The following is a 23,885-nucleotide window of genomic DNA, read 5'->3' as shown; positions in this document are numbered from 1 at the left end:
GCATTTCATTTCAGCATTGTGAGCTAGTGTAATGTTAGTGAACCAACTTTGGGTGACCCCATCTATTACGTGGTTGTCATTTGTCATCTTTGTGCTAAATATTTCCAAAACTATATTTCTGGGCCAGTTATTTCTCCTGAATCCTGAATGCATTTATTGAACTCTTTATTGGATGTTTCCATTGTGAAGTCATAGAATCATCTGAAACTAAGTTGAACTTTTCTTTCTTTTCTAAACTTTTCTTTCTGTTCTGTTTTTTTGTTTTTTTGTTTGTTTGGTTTTTTTTGAGGGGGGGGCAAAAATGCCATTCATGCAATTTTCTAAGCCTAAGATTTGGGCATCATCTTTAATTCCTTTTCCTTCATTTCTAACAAATAAATTTGTTAATTTATTGCATTCTACAGCTCTTTTCCCTAAATATCTCTTTAGTCTGTCTCTGCTTTTATTGTCATTATCATCTTTTGCTTGTTGTCCTTCAGCTATTGTTTCTGTTTGGAAAACTTTAGCCACACCTCCCTTCCCCTAGGCTTCCAATTCCAATTTGCCATTTAGATCTCAGCCTTTATAGACGATTGGTTAACTCTAGAAAACCTGCTTTACTCCCTAAATCTGAGTTAGGCATCATCTTCTCTTTTTTTTTTTTAATTTTTTAATTCTTTAAAGATTTTATTTATTCATAGAGACACAGAGAGAGAGGCAGAGGGAGAAGCAGGCTTCATGCAGGGAGCCCAACATGGGACTTGATCCAGGGTCCCCAGGATCAAACCCCCGGCTGCAGGCGGCACTAAACCGCTGCGCCACTGGGGCTGCCCGAGGTATCATCTTCTCTGTACCACAGTCAGCCTTTCTAAAGCCCTTGACATTACTTTGCACTTGCTCATTTGTTTTCATTAGTATCCCCCAGCAGACCAGGTTGTTGAGAAGCAAGAGTTATGCACCTATTATCTAATAGGAACTGTTCTAAGCACTGGGGATATGATAGTGAAAGACAAGGCTTTCTGCCTTTATGGAGTTTATGTTCTAGAGCTATCTAGCAGTTGTAGATAGTGAGTAAGCAAATTAATAGGATTACTTTAGGCAGTGATAAGTGCTTTGAGGAGAATAAAAGGTACTGTCTTAGGGTGTGACTAGCAAGGAAGAAATTGTGGAGAAGGCCTCACTGAGGAGGTAAAGTTTGAGCTCAAGACCTGAAAGATAATTAAGATCTAGCTATCTAGTGACATGATGGGGTATGGGGGCAGAAGTGGAAGCAGACCAGTTAGGAAGCTGTTGCTCTATAGTCCAGCTAAGACATTATGATTATGGTGGCTTTAACCAAAGTGATAATCTAGATTTGTGCTGTCCAGTGTGGTAGCCATTAGCACATGTAGCACAAATTTAATTAAAATATTTAATTCTCTGGTCACACAAGTCACATTTCAAGTTTTTAATAGCAGGGTGTCGCTAATGGCTAGTATATTGGACAGAGGTTATATAAAACATTTCTATCACTGCAGAAAGTTCTATTTGATAGTACTGGTCTAGATGGAGAGAAATCAGTGGATTCAATATACATTTTGTAGGTAAAACTAATGAGATACTGTGGACAAGAAAGTGGCTGAGGAATCTTTTTGGCCTGAGCAATTGGGATTTTGGCTTTTGGCTTGAGCAACTAGATGGTGATAATCATGATATTTTTTGAGATAGGAAGAATGGAGGAGAATCATTTTAAGGTACAGGAGGATATTAAGGATACTTGTTTTGGCCAGGTTGAGTTGAGAATCCCATTAGATCTAAACAGATATCAAATATCATCTTTATCTCCCTAGCACCTAGTATTGTAGTAGGCATTTACGAATTACTTATAGCATGTATAAGATGTGACATTTGAACAAGGTCCTGATGGTTTTATGAGGACAACAAGAAGCAAAATAAAGTGTAAAGAATGTGGTGTGTTGGGAATAGCTGTCTTCTTCAGTTGATACATAGGGTATGTGTAGGGAAATGGAGGAAAACAAGGCCAGAAAGCTAGCTTGTTCACCCCTTCATTTAGCAAATGGCACCATTGAGACACTCGGTATACATCAGCAAACTAAAAGATGACAACAAAATCTCTGCTATTATGGAGGTTCTGTGTGTGAGTGTGTCTATGTGTCTAGTGGGGTAGTGCTGAGAAGATAGACAATAAAACCTTTGTTAGTAAAATATATTGTAAGTTAGTGAAAAGGTGAGGGAATATGGTATACAGATTTTCTGGAGAAGGAAAATAACAAATTCCCATTTTTTAGGGGAGCAGTAAATATAAAGGCTCTGAAGTGGAAATATGGGCCAGAGATCAAGGGAACAGAGTGATATAGAGGGAATTGGTGTAAAATGAGGACAGAGACATAAAGGGGAGCCAGATTATATAGGGTATTATAGGCCATTGTAAGAACTTTGGCTTTTACTCTGAGCAAGATGGGAAGTCATTAGAAAGTTTTGGTCAGCCCAAAACTAGTGTATTGGAGGAGAATACTCCTCAGCGGTAGCTCCACCTTCAGCCCTGGGCATGACCCTGGAGACCCAGGATCAAATCCCATGTCAGGCTCCCTGCATGGATCCTGCTTCTCCCTCTCTCTGCCTGTGTCTCTGCCACTCTATGTGTGTCTTATGAATAAGTAAATAAAAAAATCTTTAAAAAAAAAAAGGAGAAAAAAAAAGTTTTGGTCAGAAGTATGATAGGACCTGACTTCTCTTGAAGCAGGGAAACCAATTAGGAGTCAATTGTAGTACTCTGGGTAAAAGAGTTGGTGGCTTAGAATAGAGCATAGTCTGGAGGGTGTTGAGAAGTAAGCATCTTCTGTATATACTTTTGAGGTAGGGTAAACAACATTTACTTAGAGATAAGATGTAGGTTGTGAGAAGAGAGAAGGAAGTGATTGACTCCAAGGTTATCTGGCTTGGGCAAATAAAAGAATGGAGTTGCTATTAAGTGAAATGGAGAAGTTTATAGGAGGAACCTAGAGGTGTGGAGTGTTGCAGGGTGGTATCAATTTGCTTTTGGTTTTATGGTGTTGAGATGCTTATTAGACATCTAAGTAGAGAGATAAATAGGCTATTAAATATGTGACTCCAAAGTTAAGGGGACAGGTGTGAGGTAGACATTTGGAAGTCATCAGCATATAGATGGTAGTTAAGATATTTAAAGTCCCAAGACTGAATGAAATCACCAAGGATGTGAGTAAAGGTAAACAAGAAATCCAAGGATTGATCTCTAGGGCACTATGATGTTAAGATGTCCAAGATGAAGAGGAACCAGCAAAGGAGAATGAAAATGAATAGTTATGAGGTTAAAGGAAAACCAGGAGGATATTCACTTGAAGCCAAGTGAAGAACATACTTGAAGAGAGATTATTAACTGTCCCTTATTCTGCTGAATATTGAGTAAGATGTGACTGAGAATTGATCCGTTAGGTTTGGCAAGGTGAGAGGTTGCTGGTGTCTTTGGAAAGGACCAGTTTATTGTAATGGTGAAGGCAAAATCTTGTTTTGAGGGACTTAGAGAATTTGAGATGAAAGAGAAGGACGCCTGGGTGGCTCAGTACTTGAGCATTTGCCTTTAGCTCGGGGTGTGATCCCAGGGTCCTGGGATTGAGTCCCACATCAGGCTCCCTGCAGGGAGCCTGCTTCTCCCTCTGCCTATGTCTCTACCTCTCTCTATGTCTCTCATGACTAAATAAATAAAATCTTAAAAAAAAAAAAAAGATGAGGCAGAGTTAGTAGCAATACACATTTCAGGAATTTTATTTAAAGGCAAGGAGAGAGAAATAGGAGTGGTAATGAGAGGGAATGTGGGTCTAAACAGGGTTTGTTTTTTAAGATGTAAGATATTCTAGAATGTACACAAAAGGGGATGATTTGGTCAAGATGGAGAGACTGATATGGGAGAAAGAGGAGCTAATTGTAGAAACCAAATCCTTTAGTAGGTCTGGGGAAGGAATCCAGTGCATAATTGGAAGAGTTAGTCTTTGATAGTATATTACCATGGAGTGAGTGGCTGTGTGGTGCAAGAGGAGGAAGTCAAGGAAATTAAGACACCATGTATTCAACAGATCATCCATGTGGATATTATGTACAAAGTGGGGGGGGAAGACATTAAGTTGGAATGAGAGGGAGTGAGCAGAGTTAGATCGACGACTTAAACAAAAAAAAGGTTAAAGTCGTGTAATTGGTGTATAAGTCGTGTATTGGGTGTGTAATCTGATGGGCTGCACTTTAGAGACTGTGGAGTTTTTGAGGAAGGAGGTTTTGAGTGAGGATTTCCTTTAGATCCTAATATATTATTAGACTATGCAAATTGGCCAAGTTTTAAAATTTCCTCATGAATTAATAAATCGAGGATCTGATCAGCAATGGCTACTAATTTTTCAAAAAAGAGATTATATGCCTTTACCTGGAGGTATGCAGCACCATCTAGTCTTTCAAAGGAAAATAAAAATCAAAATGAAATCTGATCTAATCTCCAGATCTAACAGGGTGCTATAGATTGTGCATTATGTTGCCATAAAAGCCGGATCAGCCAAATGAGACCATGGAATCTTCTGCAGGACAAGCCAACCAACTTCTTCAACAAAACAAAGCAAGAAAAAAAAAAAAAAAAAACAGAGATAGAAGAGCAGCCTATAAATTAAAAGAAAGATAAGAGATATATTAATCAATTGCAATGTATGGATTATAATTGAACCCTAATTTAACCAAAATATTAAAACCAGAAAAGCATTATAAATTGATCAGGAAACCTGATTGGATATTTGATGACATTCATGATTTGTCAAATTTTGGCATGATGATAGTATTGCATGAGTATATGCACATCCATTTTTTAAGCTGTTATGTTTTAGAGATACATACAGATGTATTTACGAAGAAATGAAAGCCAAATTCAGTGTGAATTGATTGTAAACATACACTTTTATCAAGCTGATAACCAAGGCATATTAATAATGTTATATTCTAGAATGTTAGAGAAGATACTAATTTATTCTGTATATCCATGCATAAATATGGCATGATCAACCTAACAAAAATAGGCAAAAAGATAAGAGTGAGCATTTCATGAGAAACGTGTTTGGTGTTTGCAGGAGTTGAAGAATTTATGAATCCACAAACTTTCTAAAGATTTAGCATTGCCAAAATCATTTTGGAAAATAGTTGGCATTATCTCTTATAATCAGACATTCACGTGAACTGTATGACTCAGCAGTTCCACTCACAGGTGTATATCAAAGAGAAAATCTTGCCATGTGCAAGAATGTTTACAACAGCGTTATTTATAATAGCAAAATTGAGAAGACAACCTCTAGTGATCAACTCAATGAATAAATAGCCTCTCCATTAACAGGAGAGTAGATCAATAAATACAATGAAATGTTATACAATGGTCACATCAAATAACTAGCAAACACAACAATGTGGATCAATCTCAATAAAACAGGTCCCAAAATACTACAAGTAGCCTGATACTCTTTATTTTTATTTTTTATTTTTTTAAAGGTTTATTTATTTTAGAGAAAGAGAGAGGGTGTGCAAGTAGGAGGAGGCACAGAGGAGAGGGAGAGAAAGAATCCTTAAGCAGAGTCCTTAATGGAAGGAGTGGGCCCAACATGGACTCTATCCCAGGACCCTGAGATCATAACCTGAGCTGAAATCCAGTCAGATGCTTAACTAACTGAGCCACCCAGGCACCCCACCTGATACCGCCCTTTTTAAAAAAGATTTTTATTTATTTATTCATGAGAGACTCAGAGAGAGAGAGGCAGAGACACAGGCAGAGGGAGAAGTAGGCTCCCTACTGGGAGCCTGATGCAGAACTCAATTCCAGGACCCGGGATCATGCCCTGAGCCAAAGGCAGAGGCTCAACCACTGAGCCACCCAGGTACTCCCACCCCCTTTTTTTTTTTTTTAATTGCTGATATCTTTTTCTAAAGCTAAGAGCAATTAAATTAAAATATGCATAAGAATATTAATTTTTAGCCTTGAAGACAGTGGGATGCACACATATATATGTATAAAAGAGAAAGCAGGAGATGCAGGAGTAGGATTCAGAATGATGGCTAATTTGGCTGAGGGGAAATGGTGGGAAGTGGAAGATGACTCTGGAGTTAGATGGGAAGGTATTGTTGAAGTCCTAGGCTTTTTGTTTGGGTGATGGGTTTGTAGGTGCTTATTATAGTGTTAAAAATAGTAATTAAATAAAAATAAGCCACTCAAAGACCAGTAATGACAGGTGCCATGAACCAAGGATAATGACTACATTTCTTTGATAATGGATTTCTAAATAAAAATATTATTCTGTATATGTAGCTATATAGATAGGATTAAAAATCTCTATAGATATAAGCATCAAAAAATTATACTCATGAATATTAATTTTTGTCTAACTTTGGAAAGATTTTTTCCTGAGTTCTATATGCTATTTAAATGAATATTGCCTAAAGATGCATTTAACTTAGCTGGAGAATGCTTGAAGTTTTTGTGGATATTAACATTTTTTTTTTTGCTTAATTAGGAATACTTTTTTCTGAAAAGTTTTCCTAAAGCACGTAAATTTACTTTTCTGTTGTATTAAGAAATGTATGAATTCCATGATTGAATTTCTTATAGTGCTTCAATGTGATTATTATTTTGGAAGGCACAAAAATTTGGCTTTCTTGGCTAGACTTAAGAACATAATCCTGGAATTGGCTTTTTTCCCTAAGTCCCAATATGAAGCTCGCTCTTTAGAGTTTTTTTCTTTTAAAAATCGTGTTTACTTTTTCTTAGCCTCATTCTGTTTAATTGAAATTTTAGTCTTTGAATTTTTGTTGTAATACTGCCATAATTTCTGTTTCAAATTATTATAGTTTTGGCTCCAAGCTGTTCACATTATTATTTTTTTTAAAGATTTTATTTATTTATTCATGAGAGACAGAGAGAGAGGCAGAGACACAGGCAGAGGGAGAAGCAGGCTCCATGCAGGGAGCCTGACATGGGACTCGATCCTGGGACTCCAGGATCATGCCCTGGACTGAAGGCAGGCGCTAAACTGCTGAACCACCCAGGGATCCCCGTTCACATTATTTAAGAGTGGTAATTTATATATTCAGATGCCTACTTTGTTACAGATACTTTGTTAGGTGTACACTCAATCATTGTATAATCACAAACTGAGGCACATGCTCTGAAGCTAAGGGACAAGCAAAAAGGACTGACCTGGACTTAGGGAGTGACCTTTATGGGGAGCTAGAAAGGATGACTAGGAGCTAAAGGGCCGAGTACAGGTCAGGTATGAGATTCAGATTAGCAGAAACTGCTTATACAAAGATGCTGTGGCAGATGGAAGTGCAGCACAACGAATGAATGAATGAAAGAAAGAAATAGTGCACTGCAATGGTGAGAATCAAAGAGGAGACAATAGACACAGGTGGGGGCCTGATTCACTCAGGACCTAAGAGCAGTGGGAACCCCCTGAAGATTTTCAATTAGGAGACTACTGAAGAAACAGACTCATGCTTTGAAAAGAATACTTGTCTAATGTGTGTCTTTCTTAATAGACTGTAGGCTCCACCAGTAGAAACAGGAGCTGTTGATCTTACCAAGTGCAGTACATTAGGTTTTCAACAAAGAGTAAATAGCACACTGTAAGTGCTCAGTGGTTGTGGTTTTCATTGCTCTAGATTGGCCTTTGATGTGGACAGTGGCCACTGTGGAGTTAGAGGTTTCATGAAATAGTTCAATTTAACAATATCCACTTAAGACCTGTGATATACTTGGAAGAATCAGCAGCTAAATTTATTAGAATTTCATCACTTTTTCTCCTATGCCCCAAAGATGTAACAAAGCAGAAAAGTGATGGAGAATTCTGTTAACAAATCAGATTAGCCTACGTTGAGGCAATAGGTGCTCCAGCTTTGTACTATTCATTTTTTCTATTAGAGTTTAGTGCCTGGTAAGATTGCTTTTATAGAATCATTTCTTCTGGAGTTCTCAGGTGAAATTCCCTGTTATAGTTCATCTGAAGTAATTTCAACCTTATTTCTCAGTTATATTAGTTTATTTTATATAACGTGGGTTACCTTGTCATTTTTCACCCCAAAGACTAAAAAGATTGCTATTAGAAATCTATCTCCTGGAACTCTATAATCATTTTCACACTATAGCTTTAATATTTTACTTTTTTCAAAAAAAGTAAAAAATGCATGATGTATCTTTTTTTAAAATGTATAGTATGTAGTTATATCACCAACAACCTGGCCATTTTTTCTTTTCTCTTTAATAATAACCAGAACCACCATGTAGCACATACTTGCTTTTTTGCACATTAATAAAAGGTACCTCTTCTGGGTAGACTGATTAACCAGAAGGGCCTCCTGCTTCTGATGCTTTCTAACAGGTGGCATCTGTGCCGCTTTTCAGCTCCTGCTTGTGCCTTAACTGCGTGCCTGTAAGCCATGTAAAAACTGCGCAGCTATACTTCGTGTCCTTAAATAGTGACTCAGTGTAAGTTAGATATTGCTTACAATCAACCAGATTATAGATAATCCTTTATAAACAAACTATTTTGAGAAGTCACTTGTTCATTTATGTGTGTTAAATATAACCTCCAATTAAAACATTAATAATTGTATTTAACTTGTTTTCAGAACTTTGGTAAAATTGGGTATGTGGGGTGAAGCTGTCTTTTAAGAAAAATTTTTTCTTTTTTCTATTTCTTTTTCAAATAGAACTAAGATTCTTATTTTTCAATGGCCTCAGCTTTGAGTGCCTAGAGGTAGATTAAAAAAATAAACACACATTCATCTATCCATCTGCTTAATTTTTTACGATGGAATTTTCTTTTTTTAAGATTTATTTATTTGAGAGAGAGAATGAGAGAGAGCACAAGGGGGGGTATGCAGAAGGAGAGAGAGTAGAGTCTTAAGCAGACTCCACACTGAGCATGGAACCTGATGTGGGGCTCCATCTCAGGACCCTGAAATTGTGACCTGGGCTGAAACCAGGTATTGGTCACGTCACCTAACTGCAACCCAGGGGCCCCGTTATGGAATGTTTTTAATGTATATGAAAGTCAAGTGATGAGGCCTCATGAATCTGTTGTTTGGCTTCAGCAGTTGCCAGTGTATTGTTTATCTGTTTCTTCCCACTTCTCCTGTCCCAAATTTTATGTTTTTTTTAACAATTTATTTTTTTAAAGATTTTATTCATTTATTTATTTGTTTGTTTGTTTATTTATTTATTTGAGAGAAACAGCAACAGAAATAGTGAGGAGGAGAGGGAGAAGCAGGCTCTTCACTGAGCTGGGAGCATGATGGGGATCTGATCCCAGGTCTCTGAGATCATGACCTGAGCTGAAGGCAGACACTTAACTGACTGAGCCACCCAGATGCCCCCCTAAATAGTATATAGACTCTTTTTAAATTTTAGAACACAAGCACATTTCATTATCACCCCTAAAAAATTTAAAGTAATTAATAATATTGTCAACTATCCAGTCAGTATTTAGACTTTAATAATTTTTAAAAGATTTTATTTATTCATGAGAGAGAGAGAAAGAGAAAGAGAGGCAGAGACACAGGCAGAGAGAGAAGCAGGCTCCATGCAGGGAGCCCAACGTGGGACTCAATCCCTGGTCTCCAGGATCAGGCCCTGGGCTGAAGGTGGCGCTAAACCACTGAGCCACCCGGGCTGCCCCATAAATGGTTTTTATAGTTGGTTTGTTGGAGTCAGAATCAAAATAAGTCTTGGGGCACCTGGATGGCTCAGTTGGTTAAGCGTCCAACTCGGTTTTCCCTCAGATCGTGATCTCTAGGTCATGAGAGCAAGCCCCCTGTTGGGCTCTTGCTTAGCATGGAATCTGCTTGAGATTTTCTTGTTCCCTCTCCCTCTGCCTCTCCTTCCAGAGCACATGCACTCTCCCTCTCTCTCTGTATAATAAATAAATCTTTTAAAAATTTCAGAACAAATCTCTACATTATAATAGATCAGTATGTCTCTTGATTTACTATTAATCTATAGGTTCATCTTTCCTTTTCTCACATTATATTTGTGAAGAAAAGGTCATTTGTCCACTTTCTGCATTTTGCTGATTATATCTCTTGTGTTATCATTTAACATTAACGATATTTTTAACTTGTATTTAAATATGATACCTGATTTCCATAGAGTGTAAAAAAATTGTTTAAATGGAGAAATGAATCCTTAGTTCTTGAAGAATGAAGAATTTCAAAGAATTTGTCGACATGAAAGGGAGAATCTGAAAAGTCCATAAGCCTCAGAAAGCAGAGAATTTTGTAAAGCTATCTTTATAGCTCTATGATTGTTTTGATAACATAATTTGTTGCCATCTTAAAATACTGTAAAATGTTGGAATATAAAATTGTAGCAATAATATACTAGCTTGATTTTTTTTTAAACTAACTTTTTAAATCTTTTTCATTTACAAAAAAGATACCAGGTGATCAGCACTCCAACAGATTTTTTTATGGTTATGGAATATGTGTCTGGTGGTGAATTATTTGACTACATCTGTAAACATGGACGGGTGAGTAACTTACTGTCTAGTACACACAGTAAGACCCTAAGCTAAAAACAAAGCAAAACAAAAGGATAGTAGGAAATAGCAAACCACAAAGTTTCTTCGAAGTCAGAGTTGTTTCTGTAATGAAACCCAACTAAAGATACAGAATATTAGACATAGTTTCTTTCTTAAAAAATATACCTTTTGAGGGGTATCTGTTAGGTTCAGTTGGTGAAGCATGTGACCCTTGATCTTGGGGTTATAAGTTTGAGCCCTACTTTAGGTGTTGTAGATATTGCTTAAAAATAAAATCTTAAAAAGAAATACACATTTTGGGGTACCTCCATGGCTCATTCAGTTAAGCATCTGCTTTTAGCTCAGGTAATAATCCTGGGGTCCCAGCATGGAGCCCTGCATCAGGTTCCTTGCTCAGTTGGGAGACTGTTTCTCCTTCTCCCTCTGCTACTCCCTTTGCTCCTGCTCTCTTGCTCTGTCTCTCAAGTAAATAAAATCTTTTTTTTTTTTTTTTAAGATTTTATTTATTTTTTCATGAGAGACACACAAGAGAGAAAGGCAGAGACACAGGCAAAGGGAGAAGCAGGCCCCATGCAGGGAGCCCGATGCAGGACTCGATCCCTGGTCTCCAGGATCACACCCTGGGCCAAAGGTGGCGCTAAACTGCTGAGCCACCTGGGCTGCCTTCAAGTAAATAACATCTTAAAAAAAAAAAAATACACCTTTCAAAATACTGATTTTAGGGAACATGTCCCACTTAATTGCCAACATGATTTTCAGAGTGAAAAATCTGTTCCATAACATTATGTTGAAGCTTCAATGATTTCCATTTTGTAGCACTTTCACATGAGTTCTTATCATTATGTTTTACTTGTTGATTGCCTAAAACATTGTGCACAGTGAGTAATATTAATTGAAAATTAAATCTAATTGATTAGCAGCAAAGAAGAGCCTTGTTGATTGACACGTTGAGCTCTAATGCAAGTTTTTGGTTTATCTGATTTGTTGAGGATTCTAACCTAATTCTAATTAGCTTGCTCAGTTACATTTGGGCTGTTGTGAAACTAAAACTCTTGCTCTATGTCCCAAATATTCTTAGTGTAGCTTCTATTATATGTGCTAGGTTGAAGAGGTGGAAGCAAGGCGACTCTTTCAGCAGATTCTGTCAGCTGTGGATTACTGTCATAGGCATATGGTGGTTCATCGAGACCTGAAACCAGAGAATGTGCTGTTGGATGCTCACATGAATGCCAAGATAGCTGATTTTGGTATGTAACTCCATGATTGTTCAGAAATGTACGAGTTGCCTTTTCAAGTGGGTCAGTAGCAACTGTTAAAGAACCATGAACTTGCAGTTTCAACTTTATAAATCCTGTACCATGAAAAGGGATTAGTGGCACAGTCTCCATGTTAGCTTGTTCTTGTTCTATTCATTTAAGCACATTGTTTAAAATGCACATTCTTCTAGAGAAGTTTAGCGGGCCAGATTCTAGGTAAATCCATTTACTCTGCATTTCCTCCTGAAGGAAAACTTAACTTTTTTTTTTTGTGGAGATTACAAACTCCTTTAAAAATCTAATGAAAATATGGGCACTTTCCTTGATGAATGCATTAAAGAGAGGTACGTGAAAATTTGCATGCAGTTTTGAAGACTTACAGTCTTTTTGACTTGGTCAAGGGTGAGTGTTGGTGGATTTTAGGGTAAAATCTAATCGTTTGCTAAAAAGAATAGGAGTTTTTGTCAGGAGTAAAACAAACCAAAAACAAAATGTAAATTTAATGCACCTAACACTTTCTAGAGTAAATATATCTGGAAAGAGTACCACAGTAGGATGTTTGGCAGAAGGATTAGGAAGTGAGAGATTATAGAAGGAGCCATAGGGCAGCCCCAGTGGCGCAGCGGTTTAGCACCGCCTGCGGCCCAGGGCGTGATCCTGGAGACCTGGGATCGAGTCCCACGTTGGGCTCCCTGCATGGTGCCTGCTTCTTCCTCTGCCTGTGTCTCTGCCTTTCTCTCTAGCTGTGTCTCTATGAATAAATAAATAAAATCTTAAAAAAAAAAAAAAAAAGAAAGAACCATGGAAAGGTGCCAGAGTTCAGCATTGCTTATTTAAAGTTTCTGTCTATACCTTGACTTTAAAAACTATATTTCTCTTCCTTCTCTAAATCGCAAAACTCCCTAGTATGGTAGTTTAACTAGAATTTTGGTTCTGCAGATTATTTTTTCTATGTTGAATTAAAGCTTTCCAAATTAAAAACTTTTGGAAATCTTTTTTTTTTTTTTTTAAGATTTTATTTATTCATGAGAGACACAGATAGAGGCGGAGACACAGGCAGGGGGAGAAGCAGGCTCCATGTGGGGAGCCCGATGTGGGACTCGATCCCGGGTCTCCAGGATCCACCTGAGCCAAAGGCAGATGCTTAACCACTGAGCCACCCTGGCATCCCACTTTTGGAAATCATTATAAACTGGAGCCTTTCTGATTTCTACTTAGAGATTTTTAAAAAAGATTTTATTCATTTACTCATAAGAGAGAGAGAGAGAGGCATAGGCAGGAGAGGGGGGCGGGGGCAGAGACATAGGGAAAGAGAGAAGCAGGCTCCATGCAGGGAGCCTGATGTGGGACTTGATCCTGGGACTCCAGGATCATGGGCCAAAGGCAGGTGCTCAACCCCTGAGCCACCCAGGCATCCGAGGGATTTTTTTTTAAAAAAGGGTTTGAAAGCATAGGATAAAAAGTAATGGTCTCTATTTCATTCTTTCAGCTGTAGGAATGGGTAAATAATATTTTGATGCTTTTATGTCTGGAAAACTTCATATAATTTAGAATAACCTCATATATATCAAGTGAATCAACATTTTAAAAAAAGATTATTTTAGAGCATAAGGGAGGGGAAGGGCAGAAGGAGAAGGAGAGAGAGAGAATCCCAAGCAGACTCCACGTGGAGCCCAACATCAGACTCAATCCCACAACCCCAAGATCATGACCTACACCGAAACCAAGAGTTGGATGCTCAACCGACACCCATGGGCCCCAAGTGAATTAACATTTTTATTTAGAAAAGGGATTTAATTCCAATCATACATGATATGCTATATCTTTTTTTGTCAGGTCAGGATGTAAGCACTCTGAAATGGTCTTTTTCTAGTCTCAGGTGCTTTCTACTGCTTTTTAAAAATAATTATAAAATAATATATTTAGAACTTTGAGGAATTGACTTTTTTTTTCCATGCATTTATCTATATCTACTTTTTAAAACATCTAGCACAAAGTAAATATTGCTCTCATTTTCAGGTTTGTCTAATATGATGTCAGATGGTGAATTTCTGAGAACTAGTTGTGGATCTCCGAATTATGCAGCACCCGAAGTCATCTCGGGCAGGTAATAATAGATTCATGCAGAGTAAGCTGTTTATAATCTTTTATTCAGTCTAATTACATTTAATTAAAATATATTCTGTTCAGAGAATGAGATTGTTAACACAATAGGAACAAATTGTCCCTTTAATTTTTCCATTGTTGAAGAGAGAATAGTTATATTAAACAATTTTTTAAACATTTGGTTTAGATTTTGTTATGTATATTTAAGGAGTTCTTCCATAAAAAAAAATGTACTGAAACCAATCTTGATTTTTTTTCATTTTGGAAAAGTACAAATAAGAAAGCATTTGTTAAATTCAAGCTAGAGTCATCATTTACTTACCAGACACAGTCCTTAAATAATAATTTACATATTCTTTTATAAAGTACTATATAGAGTATTACTTTGATTTGTCTTTAGAACAATGAGGTTTTTCAGAGATAGTATTGTCTTTTCATGTAATTCATTGTATAAGTAGAGGCTGGAACTTACTCACCGGTATATTTAAAACATGTTTATAAAGATGGCAGTGGTAAACAGGAGCTTTTCAGTGACCAGTGTCTGATTTAGAAAATTAACAATTTTCTGAGAGAAAATGAAGAAAAGGCATTATTGCAATGAGCACGTATAGGAGTTTTGGACAAGTACAAGCAAATGATGTAAATGATAGACAGCAATTTTTTTGAAATGGATTATATTCTTTTAATTGGAATTGTAGAGATTCACTTTGTTATCTGAGACCGAAGTTTGAGTTTGTCAGTGGGGTATCAGGGACATTTTAAAACTGCAGAAAGGTGAGAGAAAAAAAGAATAATATTCAAGGCATAGGGTCATGTGGAACAAAGCTAATCTTAGTCCCATGAGCTAACCTAACAAGTGATTAAAATGAAAGTCATACTCAGGATAATGTGATACAAGACAAATACTTTCAAAGAGATTGCTCTAGTACTAGTTAGGCACTGTAATGTTTGAAATACTCTTTGAAATAGGCATGTAAGGCATAAAAATTATATTTATGCATTTTCTTTCTTGTAGTTTTGTGGTAAAAGGATTAAGTCTAAACGTTATAGTATTGTTTTTTCAAGTTTATGGTCATTTGCTTTGATGTTTCCATAAAAAAAATCAACCATTGTTAAGTTTTATATTTTTTTAGTCAATTAGTAAGTTCAGTGAATTTGTGACAAATAAAATACTTTTGTCTAGGAAAACTTGAGTAGCAATTGCTGAAACAAATTCTCTGTGGAGAACAAGTCTTGAGTGTTGGGGTGTGGCCATGGACTTTATTAAAGGCTTGCAAATCAGTATACACCGATTCTCTACCATGTGTATATAGAAACAGGTTATATGTGAATGAGAAGAAGTGGCACTTGGATTTCAGGTTTGTGTTGTCATCTTGTTTCTTAGATTGTATGCAGGTCCTGAAGTTGATATCTGGAGCTGCGGTGTTATTTTGTATGCCCTTCTTTGTGGCACCCTCCCATTTGATGATGAGCATGTACCTACGTTATTTAAGAAGATCCGAGGGGGTGTTTTTTATATCCCAGAATATCTCAATCGTTCTGTTGCCACTCTCTTGATGCATATGCTGCAAGTTGACCCCCTGAAACGAGCAACTATCAAAGATATAAGGTGATGATTCTTCTTGTTACTGTTATGTACATTTTACAGTATTAATAATAGTACCACTAACTGAATGCCTGCTTTATGTTAAACTCTGTAATACTTACTGTGTAGGAATTTTGCTTTCCTTTTTACACAAACCTGATCATGTCACTCATCTTTTAAATATTTCAGATTGTCTCCCAAACTTTTTAGTTTAGGTAGCAAGTCCTCTAAGGCCCTTCGGAATGAGGCTCCATTTCCTCCTGTTGAGGTCTCACTCTTGCACTCCCCACACCTCTGGTCTCTCAGTGCTTTAGCTACACTGAGCTTTTCCTCATTCCTCAAACATATATTTTATGCCTTCATGTTCTAATTTAAATTATTGCCTCTGATGCCTTTTCTACTTTTTTTGACCTGATAGATTTCCATTCATCCTTTAAAATTCTGCTTACATATCATCTCCTTTGTGAAATCGCTTCTGATTCCCTTACGCAATGTTAGTCCCTTACACTCTCATGATTTCCACGTTTTGTTCATAGTTTTATTTTTTCATTATTTTGTATTTAGCTATTATTACTCAGCGCATCTTTCTCCATCCTACATTAACTCCATAAGGGTAGAGAGAATGTCTCACACATCTTAGTACATGCAGTGCTAAATGGCCCATGAATGTAGTCTATGCTAAGAAATGATTTGAATAAATTTCAGATGGAATATGGGGTATTAAGTATTTTATATATGGTTGATGAAATAAAGCATTAAAAGTTTTGTTAAGATTTTGAATCCAAAAATAACTGCTAGCACTGTGAAGGATTCTTGTTATGTGAGAAACTTTGGAACTTGCAGTGGCTGGTGTTATTGTGAATATGACCTTTATATAGCACACACAAGCCACCGATAATGCATTGCCTTCTACTCTTTACTTACCATGCATGTTATGTTTCTTAGGGTTTTTTTGTTCTTAACTAACATTTCATCAGTTATTCATTTACAAACACATTCTTTTGCCACCTTTCCAGAATCTGTCATCTTATCTTCATAAGCCAGAATGGCTATTTAGAGACCTGTGACTCTTGGAATGTTTAAATGATGGATGTGGTTTTTTATGTGATTGCTGCATATCTCTTCTACGAGAAGGGACTAATTCTTTCCACATTTGTATACTGTTTTCTTCTCCTAGCCTTTCTTAAGCTCTCCAGGCCTCATACATAAAATAAATGTGTGATTGTAAATTAGTACCAAGTTCAGTTATGGAAATGAACTTAGTAGGAAAAAACCTTTTGTGTTCCCAGGTTTTTTTGTTGTTGTTACCTTTTGTTTTTGCAGTTTTTTTTTTTTTTTAAAGATTTAAAAAAATTTTTATTTATTCATAGAGACACACACACAGAGAGGCAGAGACACAGGCAGAGGGAGAAGTGGTCTCCATGCAGGGAGCCCAACGCGGGACTCGATCCCGGGTCTCCAGGATCACGCCCCGGGCTGAAAGCGGTGCTAAACTGCTGCGCCACTGGGGCTGCCCTGCAGTTGTTTTTTTTGTCGTTGTTGTTACCTTTTGTGTTCACAGTTGGGTTTTTTTGTTGTTGTTGTTGTTTGTTTTGTGTTGTTTTGTTTTACTTATAAGTTAAGTTCTACACCTAGCCTCGGGCTTGAACTCACAATCCCCAGATCAAGAGTCATGTGCTCTACTGACTGAGCCAGTTGGGAGCCCCAGTCACTTAAATGGCTTTTCCTTAGAAAGAAAATTAGATATGCTTCCTGTGACTTATTTGTTCCATAACTGGAGCTTGTATCTCCCTCTCCCCTTCACCCATTTTGCCTATCCCCCTCAAACCCCCCTCCCTGCAGTCATTGGTTCTCTACTTATAGGTCTAATGCTGCTTTTTGTTTATTTCTTTTTTAGATTCCACCTATGAATGAAATCATATGGTATTTATTTTCTCAGACTTATTTCACTTAGCATAGTGCCCTCTTCGTCCATTTTGTTGCAAATGGCACAATCTCATTTTTTCTTAAGGCTGTGCAATACTCCCTTGTATATGTATCCCACATGTTCCTTGTCTATTTGTTGGTTAATAGACATTTAGTTTGCTTCCATATCTTGGCTGTTGTAAATAATGCTGCAATAAACACAGGAGTCCTTATATTTTTTTGAATTAATGTTTTTGTTTTCTCTAGGTAAATACTCAGTAGTGATATTATTGGATCATATTGTATTTCCATTTCAAATTTTTTGAGAAAGTTCCGTACTCTTTTTCACAGTGGCTGTACCAATTTACATTCGCACCAGCAGTGTGCAGGGCTTCCTTTTAATCTGCATCCTTGTCAACACTTATTATTTCTTGTCTTTTTTATTTTAGCCATGCTTACTGGTGTAAGGTGATATCTCATTGTGGTTTTGATTTGCATTTCCCTGATTACAGAGCTTGAGCATCTTTTCATGTGTCTGTTGGCTTTCTGTATGTCGTCTTTGGAAAAATGCCTCTTCAGGTCCTCTGCCTGTTTTTTAATTGATTTTTTTTTTAATTTTGTTTTGTTTTTTGGTGTTGAACTGTATAACTTCTTTATATGTTTTGGATACTAACCCCTTATTTGAATATATAAATTGCAAGTATCTTCTCCCATTCAGTAGGTTGCCTTTTTTGTTTTGTTAATGGTTTCCTTCTCTGTGCAAAAGCTTTTGATTTGATGTAGTCCCAATAGTTTATTTTTGCTTTTGTTTCCCTTGCCTTAGGAGAGATACTTAGAAAAATGTTGTTATGGCTGGTGTCAGAGATAGTACTGCCTATGTTTTTTCTGGGAATTTTATGGTTTTAGATTTCACATTTAGGCCTTTAATTTATTTTGAGTTTATTTTTGTGTATGATGTCAGAAAGTGGTCAAGTTTCATTCTTTTACATATAGCTGTCCAGTTTTTCCAGCACCATTTATTGAAGAGACTGCCTTTTCCCCAATGTATAGTCTTGTTTCCTTTGTCATAGATTAATTGACCGTATAAACGTAGGTTTATTTTTGGGCTCTCAGTTCTGTTCCATTTATGTGTCAGTTTTTGTGCCAATACCATGCTTTTTTTTTTTTTTTTTTTTTTTTAAAGATTTTCTTTACTAGAGAGAGAGCAAGAGAGCGTGAGTGTGAGCAGGGGGAAGATCAGAGCGGAGAAGCAGACTCCCTTTTGAGCAGGGCGCTTGATGTGGGGCTTAATCTCAGGACTTCAGGATCATGACCTGAGTAGAAGGCAGATGCTTAACGGACTGAGCCACCCTGGTGCCCCAATACCATACTGTTTTAATTACTATAGATTTGTAATATATCTTGAAATCTGGATTATGATATTCCGTTTTATTTTTCTTTCTCAAGATTGCTTTGGCTATTTGGGATCTTTTATAGTTCCATGCAAATTTTAGGATTGTTTGTTCTAGTTCTCTGAAAAAAGCTTTTGTCATTTTGATAGGGATTGCATGGAATCTGTAGTTTGCTTTGTGTAATATGGGCATTTTAACAATATAAGCATGGTCTTTCACCTCCTTGGTTAAATTTATGCTTAGGTATCTTATTATTTCTGATGCAGTTGCATATGAAATTGTTTTCTTAATTTCTCTTTTTAGTACTTCATTATTAGTTTATAGAAATGCTACTGATTTCTAGGTATCCTGCAGTTTCACTGAATTTATTTATTCTAGTAGTTTTTTGTTGGAGTCTTTAGGATTTTTTATGTGTAATGTCATGTCATCTGCAAATAGTGACAGTTTAACTTTTTCTTTACCCTTCTGGATGCCTTTTATTTCTTGTCTGATTGCTGTATTTAGGACTTACAGGAAGGACCATGTTGAATAAAAGTGGTGAGAATGGACATCCTTGTCTTGTTCCTGATCTTAGGAGGAAAGCTCTCAGTTTTTCACCATTATGATGTAGCTGCAGGTTTTTCATATATGGTTTTTATTATGTTGAGATATGTTCCCTCTGAACCTACTGTGTTGAGAATTTTTATCATGAACAGATGTTGAATTTTGTCTAATGCTTTTTCTGCATTTGACACAGCATAGTATTTTCAGGGTTCATTCATGGTGTAGCATGTATCAGTACTTCATTATTTTTTTAAAATTCTCACTGTATAGATATACTACATTTTCTTTATCCATCCATCGGTTAATGGATACTTGAGTTGTTTCTACTTTTTGGCTCTTAACAGTAATGTTGCTATGCATATTCATGTACAAGTTTTTTAGGGTCACATGTTCCCATTTCTTTTGAGTGTATGCCTTGAGTTTGTAATCTTGTGTATTTTTGTTGCTGTTCTTTCTGTTTAGTGATTTTACTGAACTAATTCCACAAATTTTGTATTCTTTGTCATGATTAGCCACTGAAATCACTGCTTGGCTAGCTTAATGGTCAGCTTATTATTAGAGCTTTCCTAAAATGCCTTGATCTATCTAGTAAGTCTCCCAGCCTTTGCTGAGCGACTCTGTGTGCATGTTGGAATGTTTTCAGTGCTCCAATGAGAAGCTCATAACTCTGTTTTAGTCTTCACTCCACATTAGCAGAGAGTCACAGAGTGACTAGATTAGAAATGAGGGTCTTTCTTGGGCATGCACACAGCCCTGCATATGTGAATGGCTTTCTTGAGTCCCAAGAATATATCAGAGTATTTCAAAGACCCCCAATGGAACTCATATTGCCGAAGTTTTAATTTTAAGGTTTTTGGTTAGCTTCTTGTTTGTTCCAATCTTATTACCTCTTTAGGCAGCTGGGATGTCAGACAGTTGCCATTGGTTGTTTTGACAAATGTTCTGGAGGGAAGGCTATTTGCAGTGAGGGAGAGCTGAATCAGTCAAGAAAAGATAAGATTTTCAAATGGAGATTTCCAGGGAACTGCCAGACATGTCAAATAAAGACAAGTTCTCTGAGGATAGGACTTTGGAGAATTCTAAACCTCTTCTGCTCTAATTCTAAACCTCTCTCCCCCTTAGTGGTTGCTAAGCCACTGGTTTTCTGGGCTACCATGATTATGAGACTCTTGGTTTTCAAGACTGCCACAGAAATGGGCGAAGGGAGATGGACTTGGGGCAACAGAAAATGTCTCAAATCTCACTATTATTACTGAGATCAGCTATTTTTTTTTTTTTTTTTTTTAGTAATCTTAATGCTTTTATGGAAGAGTGAATATTTGGAGTTCATTCAGAAGGGCTCATTTTCCCTATTTGTCATTCATATTTTTAAAATGTTATATAAATTTTTCTGAAAAAAATTAATATCTCACATTTTTATTACTAAACCTTAGGTGCTTAGTATGGTACAGGAAATAAACACATTAATGGATTAATTTTATCTTCATACTTTATATACTCATTTATTATGTATTTATTGAACATTTACACTGTACTAGGTAATGGAATACAGCTAAATAAGTCATGGTCCCTGTTTCAAGGAGCTCTGAGTTTGGTGGGTAAAATTAAGAAAAAATCAACACCTATAAGAAAATGTGAGTGTTACAATAGAAAGATCTACTGGAAGCCGTAGAAGATTCATCTTTGTATCCTTCCCAGGCCTTGGCACAACATCATTTCTCACTTGGACTATTGCACCAGCATCATCAACATCATCGTTTTTGTTTTTTCAGTCAAGCAGGATGATCTTTACAGAAGCAAATTAGATCATGTCACCCGTCTCTAAAGTCTTTGAGTGATTTTCATCAAGCGTAGGTTCTAGTCTCAGAATCATTCTTCTAGCCTATAGCTGTCAAAAATATTTGATAGTTTTTGCCCCTCCAAACTGTAACTCCTGCTTTCATGATAGTGGCCTCAGTCTTGTTCCTTGAACATAGCACAACTCTTTCTTGTTTCAGTCTTCACATATATTGTTTCTTGTGTTGGGAATATTTGTTTGCCAGCTCTTTGCTCCCAGCTGACCTCTAATCATTCTGATATCTGCTAACATATTACTCAATAGCTTCCCTAATTACATACCTCCCATTCTGATTTATATATTCTTATTTTACCCCATGTTTTCCACATACAGTCTTTATCACAGGATTTTCATATTTGTATATTTGAAACTATATATTTATTTTGTGAATATTTGTTTTATCTGTATTCAGTTAGAATACAATCTCTGTGAGGAGGACTTTTTGCTATAGTATATTCTTAGTTAATATTCATAAATTAAACAGTCAATAAGAAGCATTCAAACAAAATATATATATTTTTTTTAATTTTTTTTTTTATTTATTTATGATAGTCACAGAGAGAGAGAGAGAGAGAGAGAGAGAGAGGCAAAAACACAGGCAGAGGGAGAAGCAGGCTCCATGAACCGGGAGCCCGACGTGGGATTCGATCCCGGGTCTCCAGGATTGCGCCCTGGGCCAAAGGCAGGCGCCAAACCGCTGCGCCACCCAGGGATCCCCACAAAATATATATTGATCTGAATTTAGCTTAGAAGGTGCCCAGGTCTACCATGTAGCAAGGTTTGTGCAGTCTTGAAGGAATAGTACGTATTAGATGAAAAAGAGTGGGATGTTCTTAGATGGTAATAGTAACATCATATGCAAAGGCCCAGACATGTGAGAAAATAATATTTAGGAGACTGATGGTCAAACTTTTTGGTTTTAGTACTCCTTTACAGTCTTAAAATTGAGAATTCCAGTGAGTTGTGTTTTTTAATGCAGGTTATATCAGTATTTTTCATATAAGAAATTAAAACTGAGACACTTAAAAAACACTTAATTTACTTAAAAATAACAGTAAAACTAGTACATGTTAATCTAAATAACATATCTTTCATGGAAAATGACCAAAAAGAAAATAACAAGAATGGTGTTTTTTTGTTTTTTGTTTTTTGTTTTTTCATTTTCAGATTCCCTTAAGTGTTGGGCTTACTCATAAACCTCAGCTAGATTCTTAGGCCTACTTCTTCATTCAGTCTGTTGCAATATGTTATATTAGTTGCAGTCTATGAAGAAAATCTGATATCACTCAAATAAGTGGTTGAAAAAGGAGAAGCATTTGAATAGTCTTTCAGATAATTGTGGATATTCTGCTTTGATATTAAGCCAAAGCTTAACTCGTTATAGTATCAAATGAGAAAACATATTGGCATACTTTTGTACTTTATTGCATTAAAATCCACTGGTCTATTTTATGTTTTGTGGATATTTTACCTGTGTATGATTTTGTAACATCATGCATTGGTCATTTGAAGTTATTGAGATGCCAGGTTATTGAGTTAAAAAAGATTTTCCGAATGGTGACAAGTTCATTATACAGTATTAGAAATCCTGTTCATTGCTATCATTATAAAGTTATCAGAAAAGTCTTTACATAGTAGGAAGCTGCCAAACTCATGGAGGCAGATACAAATTATATAAAATTCTAAATTTTGCTTGAAAGCTTAAACTTTATTGTTGGCAACAAATACTGTCGGTTGTTTCCTTTGAAGTGACAGGCTCATTTTACTTATTTTTGAGAAAATGTGAGCCAAATATCCAAGTCTGAATAATCATAGTTATTCAAGGGTGGAGGTTAATTAACTTACCCAGGGTCACACAGAGAATAGTTTTTTCTGATTCTGTTATATTTTATTGCCCCATGTCTAAATTATCTGGGACTTGCCAAAGCATGTTCTTACAATAGTGTATTGTGGTATTTTTCCTAGAGAGCATGAATGGTTTAAACAAGATTTGCCCAGTTACTTATTTCCTGAAGACCCCTCCTATGATGCTAACGTCATTGATGATGAGGCTGTGAAAGAAGTGTGTGAAAAATTTGAGTGTACAGAATCAGAAGTAATGAACAGTTTATATAGTGGTGACCCTCAAGACCAGCTTGCAGTGGCTTATCATCTTATCATTGACAATCGGAGAATAATGAACCAAGCCAGTGAGTTCTACCTCGCCTCTAGTCCCCCAACTGGTTCTTTTATGGATGATAGTACCATGCATATTCCCCCAGGCCTGAAACCTCATCCAGAAAGGATGCCACCTCTTATAGCAGACAGCCCTAAAGCGAGATGTCCATTGGATGCACTGAATACAACTAAGCCCAAATCTTTAGCTGTGAAAAAAGCCAAGTGGCATCTTGGAATCAGAAGTCAAAGCAAACCTTATGACATTATGGCTGAAGTCTACCGAGCTATGAAGCAGCTGGATTTTGAATGGAAGGTATGAAATTGTAGAATATTAAGATCATTTGTAAAGGTTTGTTTTTTTGTATAGTAAGCTGCACTGATCTATCGAGTCGAGTACTTATGTCAATAAAAAAGTTGTTTTGATTTAGATATAAATTGGTCTTGATGCTTCTAGATGATAAAAACTCCCATTTTTTCCATTAATATACCAAGTTCATTCAAAACTAAACAAAGTTCTATAAGCATGAAGAATCGTTGATGTTGGGGACCTACAAT

At 36.5% G+C, this 23,885-nt stretch overlaps 1 protein-coding gene across 4 annotated transcripts in view; it reads left to right on the top strand.

Moving 5' to 3' along the window:
- The window catches only part of PRKAA2 (protein kinase AMP-activated catalytic subunit alpha 2), a 67,510-nt gene that overhangs the window by 32,934 nt on the left and 10,691 nt on the right, over nt 1-23,885 (top strand). For 3 of the 4 annotated variants that reach the window (XR_005359722.1, XM_038537419.1, XM_038537420.1), the window contains exons 3-7: nt 10,445-10,538; nt 11,653-11,797; nt 13,826-13,913; nt 15,297-15,521; nt 23,139-23,643. Coding sequence is in view for 3 of the 4 variants with exons in the window: in XM_038537419.1 (XP_038393347.1) it covers nt 10,445-10,538; nt 11,653-11,797; nt 13,826-13,913; nt 15,297-15,521; nt 23,139-23,643 (1,057 nt within the window). In the remaining variant the exon portion in view is untranslated. Of the gene's footprint in view, nt 1-10,444; nt 10,539-11,652; nt 11,798-13,825; nt 13,914-15,296; nt 15,522-23,138; nt 23,644-23,885 lie in introns of those variants that run through there. The other variant, XM_038537421.1, reaches the window with a different exon arrangement.

This window comes from Canis lupus, chromosome 5 (assembly GCF_011100685.1).
Source record: "Canis lupus familiaris isolate Mischka breed German Shepherd chromosome 5, alternate assembly UU_Cfam_GSD_1.0, whole genome shotgun sequence".
NCBI classification, from domain to species: Eukaryota; Metazoa; Chordata; class Mammalia; order Carnivora; family Canidae; genus Canis; species Canis lupus.
Note: the sequence above shows the minus strand (reverse complement) of the source record. Positions and strands in the feature narration are given on the sequence as shown.